Here is a 20,939-nt window from a genome sequence, read left to right as displayed (position 1 = left end):
TGTGGATTTATATTATACATACTTCTGAGAAGTCTTGGGATCTTACTGTTTGCACTCCGCTCTCCCCCCTTATCCCAGCTATTCAAATATGAAAGACGGGAATGCTCACAAGTCAAAAGAAGGCAGAAAAGATGTTAGGCACAAACCATAAAGCATTCATATTCCTTTTGGCCAACAGTTCATCTTCTGCAGCATGGAAGAGATGATCCCCTCCTACTATGCTTCTAAGAGCCATCTAAAAAGATATAAACAGTCAGGGTCCCACGTAGCCATATATGACATATACGTGGCCATGCTTTTCAGAGACATGAACGTGCAGGTAACTGTATGGAAATAAGCACAGAAGAATAGCGATGTCTATAGAAAACGCTCAAATGACAAGGCAGCATTTTCCAAAACGCACAGACATAGGCGCATGGGAATGACAGTGCTTTTGTGCTCATCTCGTGCACCTCAGCATGTTTTGCACTGCTCGTGACTACTCTAAAGGGCTTATTTCAAAGGGGCAGTCCTAGCCCTAAGTGAAGTTGGAAAGCAGCATTTCGGCTTCCAACTGCTGTATTTACTTGGTAACTATATATATATCCATATATATATAGGTATATATATTATATATACCTATATTTTAATAGGTATCTGTGATAACAGCATTTAACTAAGGAGTGACACATAATTAAGAGATAAGAAAGCAAGCAGAATCAACATCCACAGTTCTTACATTAAAAAAAAACTGCAAAGTCTCAAACAACTCAATACATATAAATAACCTGTTTCTTAGTGGCAGGCAAAATAACTCAGATTTCATCACGTGGAATGCACTCACTGATAAACAAGTGCAGTGAGGATACACTCAACAAATTCCCTCATTTGTGGTGTTGTTGCAAAGTACCCCTTTTGCACTTCCTTGGCCTCATTTACCACACTTGATCTGCTACACGTAGCTTTTCCAATCTCGAGCAAACCTTCTTTCAGTCACACGACTTCAAAAACATTTGGAAGGCTGTACAAAGCAAGAAATGCAACAGAAAGCACAGCATCAAATACAGAGGGGGTAGATACCACTGTCTTCTCTAAAAACTGATGAAGCACAGGTATGCAAGAATATAAACAACTGTCCCTTTCCTCCAGATTTCTATATAAGAATCTCAAGCAGATAAATGAGAAAGGATTTTTTGTTTTTAATTATATATATACACATGTAATATTTATTTATAACTGAGAACAGAACGTACCCAGAATCAAATAATCTGACCAGAGTGACACAAGTAGTCTAACCTCTGCAAATATTTGCTAAACGTGAGCAGCGTGGAAGCACTACCAGTAACACAGATTTTCACTGCAGAAACTAAATATGGCTCAGCAAGTACTTTCTAGCTTCAGAGAATCTCACAGAATCTCTCACACCTAAAGCTGAGTTGTGGTGATACAAGAAATCCCAGTGTTAGTGAAGGACCAGTCACATCAGTGTTTGCTCTGAGACCTGTATTTGGTGGTTTCAATGTTTGTTTACTTTGAACGATTCCCCATAAGCTTCTTCCACACCTTTATACAAACTGACCTTCTGCTTTTTTGGCAACTGCTTCAGGAAGCAATCCTCTGAGGTACACCCCTCTGAACTGCTTTAACAGTGAGACAGGACAAAACACTGACTAAAAAGGAAGGCAAACAACTTCTAATGGCCTTGCATAAAGTAAAAAATGAAGTTGCAGGAGATAGGGATGCTCAATAAACGATGCCTTATCAACAAAATATGAACCACGCAGTATCAAAAATTAAATACATAACGACATTATTACATTTAAGATATTGTTAATATTCTATACTTCCTATATATACACCTATAGCTCTATATTACACAGAGCTCAGTAGGCATTACACAGCTTACTGATTCAGAACACTCAAAATCCATGCTAATGCTATTTCACGATCTGGTTGCTAGTTATATATGCTAGTTATGTAATAGCAACAGGAAGAACCCAAATGTAACATGCATCCAAATGGATTTGTTGGTTTAAACCATAGGCATCCAACCATTTGATTTGCCTGGGCCATACTGAACAAAGAGGAATTGGCTTAGGCCACATATGAATCACAGAATCACAAGGTTGGAAACGACCTGCAAGATCATCTAGTCCAACCACTCTCCCAATTCCTATCAGTACCACAAGCACTAAACCATATCTCGTAGCTCCTCACCCAGGCGCCTCTTGAACATTACCAGGGACAGCGATTCCACCACCTCCCTGGGCAGCCATTCCAGTGCCTGACCACCCTCTGAGAGAAAAAGTTTCTCCTAATACCCAACCTAAACCTCCTCTGGTATAACTTCTGGCCATTTCCTCAGGTCCTACTATTGCCTGGGAGAAGAGGCCAGACCCTTTTGCACCACAACCTCCCTTCAGGAAGTTGTAGAGTGCAATGAGGTCTCCCCTGAGCCTCCTCTTCTCCAGACTGAACAATCCCAGCTCCCTCAGCCGCTCCTCATAAGACTTGTGCTCCAGACCCCTCACCAGTTTCATTGCCCTTCTCTGGACACGCTCCAGGGCCTCAATGTCTTTCTTGTAGTGAGGGGCCCAAAACTGAACACAGTACTCGAGGTGCGGCCTCACCAGTGCTGAGTAGAGGGGGATGATCACCTCCCTGCTCCTGCTGGCCACACTATTTCTAATGCAGGCCAGGATGCCGTTGGCCCTCATGGCCACCTGAGCACACTGTCGGCTCATGTTCAGCCAACCATCAACCAACACCCCCAGGTCCCTTTCCTCTTCACACTCATCCAGCCACTCATCCCCAAGCCTGTAACGCCGCATGGGGTTGTTGTGGCCAAAGTGCAGGACCCGACACTTGGCCTTGTTAAACCTCATCCCATTCACCTCGGCCCAGCGATCCAGCTTATCTAGATCCCTCTGCAGGGCCTCCCTGCCCTCAGGCAGATCGACACCACCTCCCAACTTGGTGTCATCTGCAAACTTACTCAGGGTACACTCAATCCCTTCATCTAAGTCATCAATGAAGATATTAAACAGGATGGGCCCCAGTACCGACCCCTGGGGGACACCACTTGTAACAGGTCTCCAGCTGGACTTCACTCCATTGACCACCACCCGTTGAGCACGGCCCTCCAGCCAGTTCCTTATCCAACGGCGGGTAAAACTGTCCAGGCCATGGGCAGCCAGTTTCCGCAGAAGGATACTGTGAGAGACCATGTCAAAGGCTTTGCTGAAGTCTAGGTAGACTACATCAACTGCCTTTCCCTCATCTACCACTCTGGTCACCCAGTCGTAGAAGGAGATGAGGTTGGTCAAACGTGATCTGCCTTTCATGAACCCATGCTGGCTGGGCCTGATCCCGTGAACGTCGCGCACGAGCCGTGTGATCTCTCCCAGGAGGATTTGTTCCATGACCTTCCCTGGCACTGATGTCAGGCTGACAGGCCTGTAGTTCCCCAGATCCTCCTTATGGCCCTTCTTGTAGATGGGCGTCACATCAGCAAGCCTCCAATCCTCTGGAACCTCTTCAGTCAACCAGGAGCGCATAAGACAGTTAAAGTATACATGTAATAAAATGTATTCCATGTTCAATGCATTATTTAAAAAAAAAAGTAGGCAACAAAAATAAAACTAGCTGGCCAGACACAGTACAGCTTAAGCACTGGAGCCTAGAGTGCTAAGAGAGCATTTGAAGAGTGTTTTCTCATTCAGATCTGGTAGCAAGAAGGACTTGCTCATCTTTCAAACTATATACCAACTGCTGCCATTACTGGAATTGCTTTTAGGGACCCCCATCAAACAGGCAGCATTAGGCTGTGTTTTTCTATTTTAAAATCCCCAGGTTGCATTTTACACTCATGGGAGGAACGTTCTACACTCTTACAAACTGTTGTTGTGTTTCATGCACAGATAGTATTTACATACAAGAAAAAGAAGACTATTTAAACATTCTTGACTCAGGAGGCAAATGCTATGTAAAGAGCAGAAATCCCTACGTTTAATCGTGGTTAAAGCCCGATTTGTCATCTTGATTAAGTTGCTTGACAGTTTCGTATTCTGTAATGCAGTTACGATAAATCCTCATTCTACGAAAATACTTATGGAATTTAATTTACAGAACAACATCAAAATCTTCAGGGGAAAGGCAGTATCAAAGCTCATTTCAAAGCTATATTACATCCATACTGTTGCATACAAAACTGGAAGCACCAACAAATGAAATCTCTAGGACCAGATTCGGTAAATTTAATCAGAATAAAAATTTAGGAATAGCATCTCTAAACCCACAGAAGAGTTCTTATTAACAGCCAAGCACCTTAATAAGAGTGAGTTCAGCGTTTTATCCCAATTTCTTATATTTTCCATATTCTTTACTCTTGCAGCAGTCCTTCCCACGCTTATGTCATTCTGGCTTATTCTGGCCATAATAAGGCATAAACAATTTCTTTGTGCATGGATACGGATTTGAAAATATGAAAGAAATGGTCATAAATCCAGAAAGATCTTTCACATCAGTTGTATCAAGCTCATTATTCCCCCAAAGAAATGCCAAATCTCTTTCACAGTCGGTAGGGAGAGGGAAATGGGTTTAGACACCTAAGACCATGTGGTGAGGTGCACTCTGTTCTTTCTGTGGAAGCTGGCAGTTGCACAACATCTTCACCGCACACAAAGCTCGTTACTTATTATGTTGGCTTAATAAATTTTACAACTAATGTAATCAGACGAGCTGATGAGCATCACGTGAGCTAAAGAAAAAATGGATAAATATACCTATAATTCTGAGGAGACAGTATGCAGGTTTTTTTCACGCTTAACAAAAATCCTATACAACTCCTGAGAAACATGCTCCAAATTATTGCTTGGAACACTCAATGTCTGAAACAGAGTTTATTATATAATCTCACTATCTAAATGTATCATAACCCAATTCTAATTCTTGTGCACACTTTGGATAACCTTTGTGGATTAGAAACTAGGTTACTGAAAGAATCTCAAAGGAAGCAAAGGAATTTTGCACAGCCAAAAAAAAAAACACAAGTCCTATGTGTGCAGCAAATAGAGAAAATATTTTCAGTTATCTTAATAACGCTGGGATTTATCCCAACGTGTGGACAGATTTTCTTAACAGGCAGGTTAGTGTGGGGTGGTATCCTAGCTTCGGGTTCTTGCTTTATTCCTGCATCGAGAGTTCCCACAACAACATCTACAGAGCAGCCAGAGCAGAGAAACCACCTGTAAGAGGCAATCTGCTGCCTTAGCAACCATTTAAAGTACCTCCCTGCAGCTTCCAGAAAGCATTCTTCTATTAATTATATAAAATAGGTAGCTGATTTTCATAAGAAAGCGACCTATTGCTCAAAACAGGCCACAATATAAAGTATTTCTCCATTTTCAGCATTTGTTTGCTATTTTACCTACCCTTTTTCTGTTTCCTCTCTTTAAAAAGCAGGAGGTCAGCTTAAGTAGGCTGGAGACAAACAGGCTGAACTAAGCACCATCAGGTATAATTAAGTCTCCTATACAAGCAGAGTCAGCTTTACTCACATCACTGGAATTAAAAAAGACTAAACGAGTTCCAAGAGAACAAAACCATGATGTGTGCCTGACCAATCACAGGCACTGGCAATGCCCTAAGTAACCTGTACTTCACCAGTGACTGCAGGAAAATACATAACCATTCGGATTATAGAACAGTAAGTACTAAAACTACTTCTTATGCACTCATTCTTTTAAATGTTTCTTTTGAAAAGAAATGCAGGTCCAAATGAGCTATGCCCACCCACAAGGACAAAAAAGAGGCAAGAGCAACAACAGTGCCTCAATTCACACAGATGAGAATAATTGCAGTCCAGTTCAATCAGCGAAGTAAACAGAAGCAGAATGAAGGCTTTCCCATTTACACCTACAGCCTACAAATTAGTAAGCAGTCTGCTAGGATGAGCTTGCCAGAGATTGCATAATAACCTTACCACAGAGACAATGCAGGGAACAGGGGGACAAAATGGCAGCTCTACACCAGCAGGGAATTTCCCTTTCTAATTACCGAGCACTATGAAAAGCACTCTCAAGAACCAAACACTGGCTTTTGTGAAATTGGATCAGAAGTTTCTTTGCTATTTTTGATTTATTTTCATATGAAAATTAACTTTCAACAGACATGCTTTAATAATCAAAAGCATCCACATGCAAAAAATACAAAGTGTTCTCCAGCAAATATTTGGCAAAATAAATAAATTCCTGGAATAAATAATTTCCTGGATAGAAAGTCCATCGAGTTGCCAGTAATTCTGGCTGCTTGAAAAGTTTTGCCCACATAGATATTCAATTCTCTATACAAACTGGAATCAAAATTACCAAAGAGAGAAAAAACCTGCTTTTCTCTACTTGTAACACGCATTCACATAGCAGCACCTCACACCACCATGAAAAAAAGCAAAGAGGAAGACATGATTTCAGATTCTCTTGCTCAACAGCTGAACAGGACAGTGAAGAGCAGAGGAGGAAGGAGGGCAGTTGGAGGCATAATTAAAAATAATTAAAAAAAACAACACCACCCATCTGCAAGAAATGCAATTACAAGTAATTTTTCTGTCCCCTTTCAATGATTGCTGGTATGTGTATTTACACTGTGGGTGACTCCCAGCAACAGGCCCCTCCACAGGCACAGTTACTTAGAATAGTCAAAAATCATTTCAGAAAGCAAAACTGCCTAACTAGAGCATCAAGTCATGCATCATTTTTAGATGCATCTCTCACTGTATAGTGGTTGCCTACTAAGTCAAGCTCCTGCAAGTCAGTCCCAAAGCCAGCTAGGATGGAAATACTCAAACAGCTTGAGAATCTGCCTGACTCAGCAGCGAGACCATATCTACAGGTGCCTGTCTCTGGGTAGAAGGCAAGAGCTCTCCCTTACAGTAAGAAATAGTTGGGAACTAAAAGGAGCAAGTCAATGAATGAGAGTCAGACATCACTGTCTCCTGCCTAACCTGAAAGCCGCATCTCCCGGCTTCATCTGCTGATCAAGTTGACACTCTTGCATAGAAACAGAAGCAATTCTGTCAGAGAACAACTTAGCAGATGAGAAATCAGCAACAAAGGCATGACTCTTCTCGCAGCAGTGATGGCAGCAGCCATGTACTCCCAGCAGAATGAGATGCAGGCTGGGAGCAGCATGAACAGAAAGGGTGTCAGAGAGCAGACAGGACTGAGCGTAAATCTCACTGAAACAGTGCCCCTGGAAGCCTTTCAGAAATCAGTCAGGCAGAGGATGAGTACTGAGAACCTCTGTGGCAGGACTTGACGTTAATGGAAAGAAATACCTTTCAGGTGATTATTAGCAAAGTTTTAGGGGACATAAAACACTTGGAGAGAATCAGGATGAGGGGAGACAGACCAGGAGAAATCCTGACATGAGAACTTGGTCCATTCATCCAAAGATGATCTTCCATGTAAGTACTTTCAATCTTTGACATCTTTAACATCTCAGTCTTCACAGACCAGTGAGAAAAAAGGTCACTTCGCTCTGAAGCAATCTAGCATTGTGCTGGCAAAAGACTGGATGAGGAGCTCCCAGAGTCCTCCAACAGTAGATACGGGAGGAAAAGTGAAGTTACACAGCTTTTTGGTCTCAGTTTCCAAACAGTCTAAACACACAGTGCGAGAAGACATTTCAAACATGCATTCTAGCTTCACCTTGAAGTTTTTAAAGAAAAGAAGCCAAAGAAAATCAAGCATCCTAAACAGAAATGTCTGAAGAGTCTCTTGAGTAAATACTAGCACTGAAGCAAAACATCTGATGTGTTGAAAATGAAAAGGTAAAATTAGAAAAAAAAATAATAAAAAAAAATCTACAAGTCCTTGCCTATCATCCCAAGGACATCTGTGTAAATATCTGCTCATGACCGCATGAAGTGAACTAACAGAAGTCATCTATGAAGGTACATTAGGACAAAGCACTGAAAAACAGGCATGGTGAATGAGTCAAAATATATGGTCATTTCCCTTAACAGATCTTGCATTATTGTGGCTGTAAGATGAAACAGCAATATCGTCCATCACCACCTGCATTTCATGTCCTGTGCTACATGGAGAGGCATTCGGGGACACAGTCTACATCACTGATGTAGAGTAAATACACCGTGATCAGATGACTAATGATCCTGGGTTATTAGGTCATGAGAAAGAGCTATTGCAGTAGAGAAAATAATCAATTACAACTATTCAGGACAGCAGTGGAAGTTGAAATAGAATCCTTCTGCAAACAGTTTGAGACTCCTACCAACATCAGAAAGGGAACACTTGCAAATGAGGAAGACTAACTGCCAGCGTAGATTGCATCTAGGTCTGAGAAGGGCACACATGCAGGCTAGAATAACGAAAGCTAAATATACTGTCACTTTGGTAACGTAAAACTACCTTCTGAATTCACAAAGCAATTCTCAAGACAAATGGCACAGCAAAATAAATTCAGCCTGGTAGCAATGAATTCAGCAAATGAGCGTGATGAGAACCGACTCTCCTGACAACTATGCAGCCTGGAGAACTGAAGACGTCCAATACAGTCTGAAGATCAGCTGAAGGATTTTCTCTAGCTGTTCATGAGCCAGCCCAGTAGGCAGATAAATTCCTAAACTTAAAAATGCCACTGCGATTCTAAACCACTAAAAGGCACTCAGAACAATTAATTAAGAGGAAAAAAATCCAAACAAACACCCACCATTTAAATTTAACTGGGAGACTTTCTACTGGTGTCTGTGTTCCTTCCTCACAATTCTAGAGGTGTGAAGGCAAGATTTTCTTAAAATAGTGGAGAAGTCCATATAGCCTGGAGAAACAGTCAAACTGAGACTCAGACTCTACTACCATATTCACCCCCACCCCTTCCACCCTTCCAAAAAGAAAGCATAATACAAGAGAGGAGTCACGCACGTACAGAAACTTCTACTTCTATAGTCCAGTCACTGCAGTCTGGTAGCACATCTAGCCAGAGTAACTTTGCTTTTTGAAAACCTGTCTCGTGATGGGGGTAGCATGGTTGTCCAGATCCATAGGGAATACCTGATGTCAAGTGGAAGGGCAGCAAACAGGCACTAAGGCCCTGCTGATTGAAACTGACACATGGAAGGTTTTCTGACATTGGAGAATAGTAAATAGATCAGAGGTAATTCATAGAACATTTAAAGAAGGACAAGAGTTGAGGAGATAATGGTGATACAGCTCAGCAGATCCACAAAGAATGTGTAGTAATTGGTGAGAGCCCTAGATTAAGCTAGTAAATAACAAGACCAAAAGGAAAGCTTGATGGTAACACTAGGAATGAAGAAAGAGATGCTCAGCAAAAGTTTCAATGAAGCCGTAGTCTATGTACAGGTGGAGCTATAAACCATGACATTTATCCTCTGTAAAGTTACTGCCACAGAGTTGTTTCTGGTGCAGACTAGTCACTATCTAAAGACAGACAGGCATTAGAATAACAATGTGCTAGGTAGATTACCTGGGCTGGAAGAAAACGTATTTAACACGTGTTCCTTTGAAATCACTGAAATCACTGAGACGGTTACCTTCTCTTCAGCAATGCTCTGAAGACAAGAACACACAGCTTTCGCTGACTGAACAAAGAGAACTGCACTCCCAGAAGTGGACTTGGGCTCTGAATGAAATAACTGCAAATGCAAACCGCGGTCTGGAAGCCAGATCTGCACTGCAAACTCCTGCAAGGTGTTGCATGGCCCCAAGAGGCCCAGAAGGTCCCTCCCAATGACAGTGGGTGTGAAGAGCAGGCTGGAGCCTGTAAGGCAGAGAAGGACAGTGCTTCTAATGCTATTTCCTCTCTACACATCTTCCCACATTGACTGGAGCAGCCAATTCCAATCATCTGAGGAATCCGCTCAGGAACCTTTGGGAGCCAGAAGGTTTAGAGCTAACCCAAGGACAGAATAATTTAGTTATTCTTTTCACAGGAGATTAAGGCATGGAACTCTGATACATCACTGTGATGCAGTCTGGCACTGCAGAAGTAGAGTGTGTACAATTTGCAGACTGCAAGGCAGGGCAGAAGTCAGACTTGAGACAACATACTTCTGATAAGCCTTAGCTCTGAAAAAGAGTCTGGAGTTTTAGTGGACATATCTCAAGATGCACATTTCCTGATTTCGGTTTAGGGCTGTTTTTTTTTCCCTGGGGAGAAGGTAGGAGTGGGTTTTTGGTGTGTGTTTTTCTTGAAAGCACAACTCGAAACATCAACAAATGGAATATTTATTTAGGCACAGCCCTTTGCTAAAAGAAAATATAAGCTCTTACTGTGACAATCGCCATTTGAAGCTGCTTTCAAGGAAGAGCACTATCTCACCAACCAAAAAGAAAATATGAGAACAGACTGAGATTAAATTAAACAATGAAAGAATGATGTGTGAAGAGACAGGAAGAGGGCAAGAAAATGGGGAAAAGAAAAAAAAAGGAACTTATGCCAAATAAATAAAAAGTAATAGTTTCAAGGTTTAAAAGTAATGGTAGAGGCACAGCAAGATATCCCTTGTGAAAAACAGTCCAGTCTAGTTAAAATGGAGCTGTCTGAAGGGAAGTCAGATAATGCCTTGCATCAGCATGAGGAAGCCCTATTGAAGGCAGGCGTGATTTGGAAGAGGTCTTCTGGTTTTCATGCTTAAGACAGGAATATTTAGCAATATTTAGGCATACATTTATATACGAATTCATCGATATTACCCTTAACTCAGATTTGATTTCATATGCCTACATGGAAGAACGCACGCATGCAACAGACTGCATGCAACTGCCCTGTATGTGCTGGCGCCTGGGTAGTGCTGTCAGTGTTGTCATCTGTCCATAACTCCTGTTATTGCAATGCATTGCTACAAATCAGAGTACCTGCATCCAGGCTAGTCCTGAAAACCTCCAGGGATGGAGTTCACACCATCTCTAAGCAGTCTGTGGTACTGCCTTACCATCATCACAGAGAAAAGTCTTACTCTGCCTTGTTTCACTTTGTACCTGCTGTCTCTCGTTCTCCCAGCATCCATGGTGAACGAGTTCATATAAATCTCTGCAAGCTCTCAGCAGAAGGTCTCTTTTCCTACTAAGCAATAAACCAGTAAGCTACAGAAAAACACTCGGAGTTGACATAAGCAAGTTATCAAAAAAAAAAATTCAGTATTTTTCCTCTTAATAAATGCTAGCCAGTACTTCAAGCATCCACTGTAGTCAAACACATAATATCTACAGATTTCCTATGTTTTCTGGTTTTGGCTGTGCCTTCATATGACTTCAATAACTAATCCCAAAAGACATGGCAACTACATATATGATTTGAAAAAATTTCTGTGGTGTAACAAGCTGGTATGTAGTATAAGCAAAAAATGGGTGACTGAACATAAAAATGCCTCATTTGAACACAAGCTCAAACAAGAAGAAACAAAATAAAAGTAAATGAAGGGTCAAAAAACAAACAAAGTGATTAGAATCTAATTTGCTTCTTCTACAGTGTCATCAGCAGCAAATAATACCTACCACAGAGCTGTTCCCCTTCTCAAAGTTCCCAGCACTCATCACTTTTGTTTTACAAAATAATCTTTTACTGTTTGAAGCAATACAGTTTTTAACCACAACCTTGCCAGTAAGTGGTTCAGGTCTACCTCTTCCAGTGTACTGGAGATTTTTCTATGTAATCTCATTCCAAGAGTTTATTCACATCTTCCCATCACTATTACTTGTTGTGACAGATGCCTTTTATTTTATAAGCTCAAGTTTTAACCCCTGAGTATCACACTGTGGAAGTCAGGGAACTCTAGAAAATGTGTGAAAGTTTACGCCGAGGACAACCAATTCCATCCTACACACAACAGGAATTAGAGCCCATTTTACCACTGAATTTGCCTAGAATAACGTGCACAGTGATTCTCATAAAATAATTCCAAGGCAAGACTGGATTTAGCAGAAATTCGGGAATACTCCTAATCTTTCACATTTGCCAGAGACTTAAATATGACATTTAACTTTACAGATTCAAGATTCATCTCTCCTTTCTCAGTCTCCAAATCGCATACCTGGCATATCCCAATTCTCTCATCTTTAAGCTTCTATAATAGCATCGGATCATGAACTTAATGACTGTATGCAGCTGTTTCACATTGATTTAGCTCCTGCTGATGACGGAGCTACTGATCAAAACTTCAGAAACAGAATTTTCATTTAGGGTTTTGAATGCAACTGCACACACACCCCCTTTTTGGAAGCAGGGTCATACAGCAGTCATCTCTCTTTGGAAAGCCAACACACCTGCTTTGTATTCCTCCCTGATAAATGTAAGCAAGGTACACAAGTTGCAGCCATATAATTACTAGGTTTAAAGCTGCAAGGAAATAAATAGCGCCCATCCTTTTCTTACCTCCTCTCACTTCATCTGTCACTTGAAGACTAAATTTCCTACCTGTAAATTCACAACCCTCCTCCACGAAAACCTCAGAGTTCAACATTTTAGCTAGAGGGGAACGTTACTTTTTCAGTGCTGTGAGGAAGCTTTACTGAGAAACTTAAGCCACACGATTTCACTATGAACTGGAAATCAATATCACAATTTGCAAACCACTGGATGAGTCAGAGTCAAGTCAGAGTAGAAATGTGTTATTTCCATATGCTTATAGACAGTACGATGACTCTCGTCCAGCAATAAGATGCTGGGGAGGTACAGAATGCAAACAGGAGCAAAACACTATGCAAGTCCTGAACAAAACTACATCATTCCATCCATCAGAGAGTAAGCCATTTACTTGTTGTCTGATACACTCATACATAGGCATAAGCTTTTTTTAAAAAGAAACAAACATCAGTAATTAAAAGCTTGATAAAGAACGGCGGCCATTTTTAAAAATATAAGCTAAGTTAGAATATAAATACAAGATCTAATATATCTTCAGATGTGGCCAAAAGCCTTTTAAAACTACTCTTTTCAAAATGCAGTATATCAGCTGCTTAAAAAGATGCACAAGTCCTGTAAAATGCAGGAACACAACAACCAAGGGCTTGCTTTTCTAAGAGCTTCATAACAATATTTTCTAATCTGAAAGCTTTGGTAAACCCATCAGTCAGCAAAACAGCATCAAAAGAAATGATCACCGTTCAGCAAACAAAGGCAACGTTATAACTTAAGAGAAAAGTGACTTAGGGCAAAAGACCACCAGAGCCTTACTTATCAGCTGCTACTTCAGGTTCTGTTACATGAATCTGCTTAAGCAGAAAACACCTAATTATTATAAACATCACACACACACATTTATTTTTTAAGCAAAACCTTGATCTTGCTCCTGTTCTTAACTAGTTTTTCACCACAGGGTGGTAAACTAAACTAAGAACTTCTTGACTCACTGTAAAGCAAAGAAAGTGAAACTTGTTTTCTTGGCAGAGTAAAAGGACAGCTTCAGGTAAACATTCAGTAGCAAAATATCACAAAAACAGCAGACATAGCATAATAATCTAAGGGCAGATTAGGCCAAAACAGGACAGAGAAAAGTCTAGTTTTGAGTCTGTGTGACTCAGTTTATCCCCATACATGAGAAAAGCATGTCACATTTGCACACAACTGGCCGCTTCGCCATTTAACAAGTATTTACAAACCTCATAAACAGTAATAACTTTTGGAAGAATGCTGGGCACACTGGAGGGATAGCACTACAGTTGAGAATTTCCTTGATAAACTGAAAATGCAGTCAAGATGAAATTTGGCAAGACAAATACAAAGATCCACACTGAGAAGGAATAAAACAGATAGGCATAAATGATGAATAACTACGTAGGCAACAGAATGTGCAAGAAAGGGCTTAGAAATTCATTATGGACCTCCTGTACAATACCAAAATGTTCCCACTGTACAGGTAAGTTGTGTACACTTAGATTTCTGCATGAAGAGAACAGAATTATGATATTCTCAAAGGACTATCCTGTCTGAATTCTATACGGTTGTGTACTAAGGGCTCAAACTGACTGATTTTGCACAGTTCTGGGCAACACAAGTAAGACTGCACTTGCAACTCGACAACATAAAAGGCAAAACTCAACAAGGAAAAATAAGTTAATGTTAATAACATACAAATGGAAAGTGTAAGGAATTGGAGAGAGATTAAGGGAAACTTCAAAGTAACTGTCTCAGAAAATACCAAGGAAGCTCTTAATTCTGGAGGACTATCTAATAAGAGAACAATCTCACCACTATTAAAGACAACTCACTTTAGACATCAGAAAAAAAGTTTTATATAGTTTTTCTTGAATTTCTCATAAAATATCAAAGGGCTTGAATGCTTGAAGAGATTATGAATCTCTTGTTGCTGTTGAATGCTTCTTGAAAACATTCAGGAAACACCCCCAAGGATTTTCTTGGAGCGTTTATTTTTCCTTTGAGAAGGAAGATGGATGAAATGAGATTCAGGACTAAATTTCTATTAATCTATGTTATTTACCAAACTAAATCCATTGCACTGCATATACACGTCGATTAAAACGGCCCATATAGATACTGTTCTACAGCCTATCAGTTTGATTGCTGCCTTTGAGCAGAAGCTGCCCTCCAATTGCCTTCAGTTTGCAGACTGTTGCTCATCGTTACAAAGCAGAAGGATCAGCACTTTGCATGACAACAGTTGGGAACAGCTCTTCTAAAGAGAGCAGTGGGACGGGCATCCCAAGCTTTCAGCGTGCTGCACTGCGCCCCAGCGCTGTGCAATTACCATTTGCATAAGTAAGAGCTGTGTTATTACATCCTGGTATTTCTGCAGCTGAATTTGGCATCTTTAACTCCCCAGTTATATTTAATGTAACGTACGTTTGTGGGAAATAACGCCATTTATTTACGCTAAGCACAAATTGTGCTCAGGGCGTGCTTCAAGAACCAAGGAAAACAGTTTGGACGCATTGGTAAAGAACCAATAGTAACACATCAGATCTAAAATCCTAATTTTCTCAGTGAAAAACGGATTTAGAACAATAGAGTACAAACTGAACTTCTGTAATGGTCTCTACTCTATGACAAGTACAAAAGTAACAAAAAAAGTACAGGAGAAAAATACCTGCCCAACCAACAATTCTAACAGCTGTGCTCCTTACAGAATCAAGACCCAGCAGCTTAATGATTAATGAAGACTGACCATACCTGCTGACTCGCAGTCAAGGCAAAAGTAAATGAGCCATGAGAAGGTTGCAAGAGAGCAAAGCCACTGGGTAAACTCACAGAAGGCCGTCACAGCACATTCATCCTGCACAAGGGGCTGCAGAGCAAAACTTACTGCAGCACAACTGCGACCCCAAAACCCATGCATCCAATGGCTCTATCAGCTGCTGAGATACCAGTCCTTACTCAACACCTTCTTGCTCAAACACATGCTCCTCTGCTCTATTTTGAAGCATTACACACGTTGCTCAGTACAACCTTTAAACCAAAAGGCATGGCCCCATGGGATCCTCACCCGAGCACAGCTTCTGGTGTGGGTTTTGTCCACAGATGTCAGCATAACCCATATCTCATGATTGAAAAGCAGTACTGACAGGCTTGAAAACACGGTGGTTTATGCTCTCCAAGGGGGGAAAAAAATGCGTTTGTCAACCTCAAGGTTCCTTCTATCAGAGCTTCAAGACTTGCTAAAATCAGCGAAACACTTTTCCTCATGCAGTGCATTTTATGTTCTTTGCTGTGATTATTACTTGAACAGTAAATATCTCCTTGTGGCAAGAAAGCATTATGCCAGTAGCCCACAAGTGGCATCCAGTCTTTTGCCACTATTTAACAGTTTGAGTTCTGTTCCATTAGCTCACTCATTGGATAACGTATTCTGCATTGGAGCACTGGAAATCCATAACTGCAAGTGGCATGCATGTGATTGTACATGTTTTTTTTATTACTCTGCAAACTTATAAAATCACTAAGATCTTCACTGCAATGCAAACAGTGCAAACCTTCCTAATAAACTTCCCTTCTTCCCTTCTAGTTACTAGCACGTAGCCATCTTACAAGAGATACCAGTATTTAACAACAACACAAGCTCCCATGGGATAATTAAATAAAAACCTTAAACCTCTATGAACACAGGCAGGGCTGGCAGGATGTGAATGAGCTTCCATTAATGGTGTTGATGTGGGATGAGCACAATGAGCACTGCTTGCACCACAGAAATACAAATTTAGTTATGCATCAAATTTGAAGCTCTACCTGCCAGTTAGAATACTGACTTCAAATTGCAATTGATACTGATTTATTGATAATAAAACTAATTAAACAATCTTTCCTCCACGGAGAGCCATCAGACTTTATTTTCTGAGTGTAGAATCTCCATTGTTTCCCACTCTGTGCTCCAGTAAAGCTTAGCAAGTTCCTCCCTTTGCGTTAGATTTACACCTAGCCATAAGGGACACAGTCAGGCCAAGTCTTTTCCATTAGTCATGCTATGGAGACATTAACAACTGAAACAGACAAACTATTGGTGACAAGTTCATTTTAAAACTTATGAAGCAGACCATCTCTATTTCTTAACATCAGATGAGACCTGAACATTAGTTTACTTTTTAAACAAAAATCCATATTAAACCATATTAAATCCATATTAAGATTTTTCTGAAACAGCATTAAGAAAACACTTAATTTTAAGGAGAGCTATTCCAACATCGTCTTCTTACTTATTCCATATTTCCTTAAAAAAATGTATGCAAGCTACAAAGACACCTCAAAGCACCTCAAATACATGTTGAGTTTGCATGTTATATTTGCTATAAATAAAAAACAATTCAATTTAAGAAAAGATGGTAGGATGCCCTTGGTAGCTACAGGTTAAAACTTCTGAGTATTTCTCTTCAAAAAATAGAGATGCTTCTTAGTGGCAAGTGAGTTACAGACAAAATTTATCGTTATTAAATGACTATCAGTATAATTACCCATCCTGTAAACTATAATCAGTATATCAAACTGTATTTATAACTTTGGAAAGTCAAACAGCAAACAATCTCTCATTTGAGACAACACAACTAACCAATTTCTATCAGTTTTCATAAAATATGATGTGTGGTCTCCATTTCCAGAATTCTTTTCGTGCGACATGATTCTGAAATAGCTCGAAATGCTATTTTGTGAATCATCAATCTGGATTCTGATTCTTTTGATAACAATAAACAACATTCCATCCCACTGAATGCGTTCATTAAGAGCTACTAAGCATCAATAAAACAGCAGAACTTAATTTATGACTGGTAAAACAGTCATTACAGCTGTGGCAAGCACAATTCTCCAAACAGTAATCCACATCTGAATTGACAAGAATTTCTAAGCACGGAAATGCAAAAACTAAAACAGGAATAAAGCAAATTATATTCACTTTGGATAAGAAATTCAGGTGTCTCTATTTCAAATAATTAATGCACGTGTTTAACATTAAAAAAAAAAAATGTGGAAAAGAAAGATGAAGCAGAAGTATCAGAGCCACGACCTCTTCAAGTGATTGCATGGCATATAAAGCACGTTACATGGTTCTCGTGCCAGAATCCACAAATATTTATGCTTACTTCCACACGTTCTTGTTGTGCGAGAAGTGGCTCCCTTGGAACCCAGCACGAAGGGAAACAGACTTGCAGAGGGAAAGATCTCTCACCTGAAACGTTCCCGCATGGTCTTCCTCTTTATCACCTTCTTTTCCTTCCTTCAGAGCAATCAGTGTGAATCCTCGAAAGTAGGCAGGAGTGGCGGCAGAAAGTGTCACTGACGTACCAGAAACAGAGAAAGCACACAGTTAATTGTGAAAACAGTCGTGTGCTCATTGTTTCACAGTTCAGCATGAAACGTGGCTGGGTTAAGTTGCTGTTAACAAAAGCTAAAGCACTAACAACAGCCAGCCAGAATACAAAAAATTTTAGTCCAAGTTTCCACGTAAACTGAAAAGCCCTACCAGAATACTGATGTGACGTGTCTCAGCTATTTTGTTCAAGCCCCTTTCTTTCCCCCTACATGAACAGCTTATCTGTTCATCTGTACAGGAGGCTGCTTTGTGGTGGTGGTATTGAAGATCTTTTTGTCGTTGTTTTGTTTAATTTCATGTGAAGGAACATCTCCCAAAACATTTGGCTTCAGCTTTTGTCCATCTCTGAGCCCAGACAAAGCTCTAGGCATTTGAGCACAGAAAGTGTCTGACTACAAAGCAGCCTAACCACACTGCCCACCCCAGCAAGGCATCCCAGCCCGTGGAGGTGCTAACTTTTCAACTAGCCTTCCTCTTCCTTAACCTCAGGACAGAACAGGACATAAAGTTAAACTCCTGGGTAAAGTAATGATTGTCCTGCCAGCTTGGGTACCCAAAGCATCCTACAAATGAGGAAAACAGTAAAGCAGACTTTTTTTTCTTTAATTTGGAATGACTTATTCTGCAGGTGGCTGTTGCTGCAGTTGGACATTTACCAAATGTGGCTAAGAAGAGAAGTCTCATCTTGGTGAGGCTTGACTACAAGCTGAGCTTGTGACTAAGATTTTCGGCCCTGAAGCCTTTCCTGTTATCTCAGGCTTTCAAAGCAGACCTCCATGACATTCTACGCTTTTCAGTGATGTCAGTGGGATGAGAGAAGCCCTAACAGCATTGGGAGTTGCCCTTAGTCTATGGCATGCTTGGAGAAGATATGACCAGAAGAACATGGACCAGAATAACCGAACAGCCCGGTCTGGTGGTCAACAACCCTGCACACAGCAGGGGGTTGAAACTCAATGATCATTGTGGTCCTTTTCAACCCAGCCCATTCTGTGATTCTGTGACTCTGTGAATAAAACACCCTTCTCCACACTCCAATCCTCCATTTGCCTCCAGCACCTAAGCACCACCTAGGAGACCCTACCTGAGTTAGAGGTCAGCTATGGCTCTTCTGAACACCATTAAGAAAAGGGGATTGGGGCAGAATTTTGAGGAAGGTCTTTGGGGGCATTTCAAAACTACTGCACTTTTCTCAACACCCTATGGGAATCCTAGTCCGAAACAGAGAAAAAAAAAAAAAAAAAAAGAGAAAACTGTTTGAACTAAAGGAAAAGAGTCAGAAAATCTGACTAAGTAACTAACTTCAAGCACGATGCAGACAGCACTGCTTGCAGCACACAGTTGTCATTCTCTAACGCTGACTGGCACAATAAAAACCAAAGACCACCCACAGCTTCCACGAGCAAAGCACAACTTCACAGAAGAGCATTCAGGAGAGAGTACCTCGCACACAAACAGGGTGAGGAGCCCAAACATCATTCAGAGTTCGCGTGGAATACATGGACCTTTCTGACCTAGATATTCGCTGACTGAAAAATATAAAGCAGGATATTTGGAGGTTTCTAGCATTAAGGAGCTGTACCTGGGTCCAGGTCCCCTGCTGCTTGTACAAAGACATGCAGCTTTTCTGACCACCTGCGATGAATGGCTCAGAGAGATGCGCAAAAGGTTAAGAACTGCAAGTGCTGCATTGAGACCAAGGAGAGTTCTTGCTTTATTTGTGAACATCTGTAGAAATACAAGGTATTGATGGGCATAATAGCAAGGCCCCCAGCTCTCACGATTTCCTGTGCACTTTTTCTGTTCTTTCCATGGAGTCTTATTATGAGCTTAAACATCGCTGTCTCTTAGGAGAAAGAAACATCATATGTACAGGAAGTGAGTGGCACCATAATAGGGCTAAAGTTTCCGACTACGTTTCTAAACATTGCTTCCATCTACTAATGCATCCATCTACTAACTGCTTCAAAATTAGCGTTATTAGCCCAGCTTTGCAAACATTTGCAGCCCCACCTAAATGGAAACACACGGCCAGATGCAATAACTCAGAAGAGTACTGCTGCACTCAGTGAGGATGAAACCACCACGCTCTCTTGGATGCTGGTTCTTAGAAACTAACTGCCGTGAAGGTCTTTTACATGCAACAACTTTTTCCATATATTACATGCAGTTCAAAAGTCTGAATCACCACAAGTAAAAGGATACACCAGAAATACTTAAATGCTTTTGCAAGGAAACAGGGAATCCAGCTGTGAAGTGACTCAACAGTTTTCACTGCCTTCCCCAAAACTTCACAGCTCAGACCAAGCAGTTTCCAAAATCCTGAAGAAAACATCTACCTATAAAACAGAGGACGCTAAAACACCATAAAAGCTTTCAGCAGCAGAGGAAAAAAAAAAAAAAAAAAAGATGACGAGAATTCCAAAGCCTGACTCATACTTTTTGAATGCCTGGGGTTAGCAGCACTCATGCTGCGGTTACACAGTCGCTTTAACCCAGAATAAATCCGTGCTTCATCCGACACGAGTGGTGCAGCCCTTCCCCCTGCACACCCGGCCGTGCAGGGAGACCCGGTGCCCCGGGAGTGCCGAAGCTGGGGACACCAGGCACAGCAGGGGGGACCCTGGAGCGGAGTGGTCCCGGGGGGGTTTAGGTATCCCTGAGCTGTGCTGGGCCGACACTGGCATCCGATCTGGCTTAAAGCACTTCTGCCGGTTGCCCAAGCTCCGCGGTGCAGGGATACCTGCCCTTACCGGCTACGGAGTGCTTGTGCCAGCAGGCAAACTGCAGCTCGCTTTGCTCTCGGAGCCGCCGGACCGCAGCTGGTTTTCACAAGAGATAGCGGCTCCGTGTTGCACAAGAGCTGAAAGTCTTCCTCGGACCGTTTGTGCCATTTGAAAGAGCAGCTGAGAATCCCTCCCACGGTGCTTACGTTCATTAGCGCTCATTGAACAATGAGAACTTCCCGTAAGGATCAATTAAACCTCAAAGTTGAGGAAGGCACTTTAGAGGGAAGCTTATGTCTCACCAGCTCCTTTTGTCTGCCTCCATCCCCCACCCGACAGATCGCCAGTTCCCTCACACCGTGCACACGCACTCCATGCTCTCTCCCCATGCCCCCAGCGGGATGCTCAGATGCTCAGAGCCCCTGGGTTTGGGGCAGCAC

General features: G+C 41.3%; 1 protein-coding gene across 2 annotated transcripts in view; it reads right to left on the bottom strand.

Annotated features, from left to right (window-relative positions):
• SPON1 (spondin 1) overlaps nucleotides 1-20,939 on the bottom strand; it is a 357,910-nt gene that overhangs the window by 143,355 nt on the left and 193,616 nt on the right. For both annotated transcript variants that reach the window (XM_042882758.1, XM_042882756.1), the window contains one exon: nucleotides 17,630-17,736. Coding sequence is in view for 1 of the 2 variants with exons in the window: in XM_042882756.1 (XP_042738690.1) it covers nucleotides 17,630-17,736 (107 nt within the window). In the remaining variant the exon portion in view is untranslated. The remainder of the gene's footprint in view (nucleotides 1-17,629; nucleotides 17,737-20,939) is intronic.

Source organism: Lagopus leucura, unplaced genomic scaffold (assembly GCF_019238085.1).
Source record: "Lagopus leucura isolate 7727_CA_CO unplaced genomic scaffold, USGS_WTPT01 Super-Scaffold_100035, whole genome shotgun sequence".
NCBI lineage: Eukaryota > Metazoa > Chordata > Aves > Galliformes > Phasianidae > Lagopus > Lagopus leucura.
This window is presented reverse-complemented; position numbering and strand designations above follow the sequence as displayed.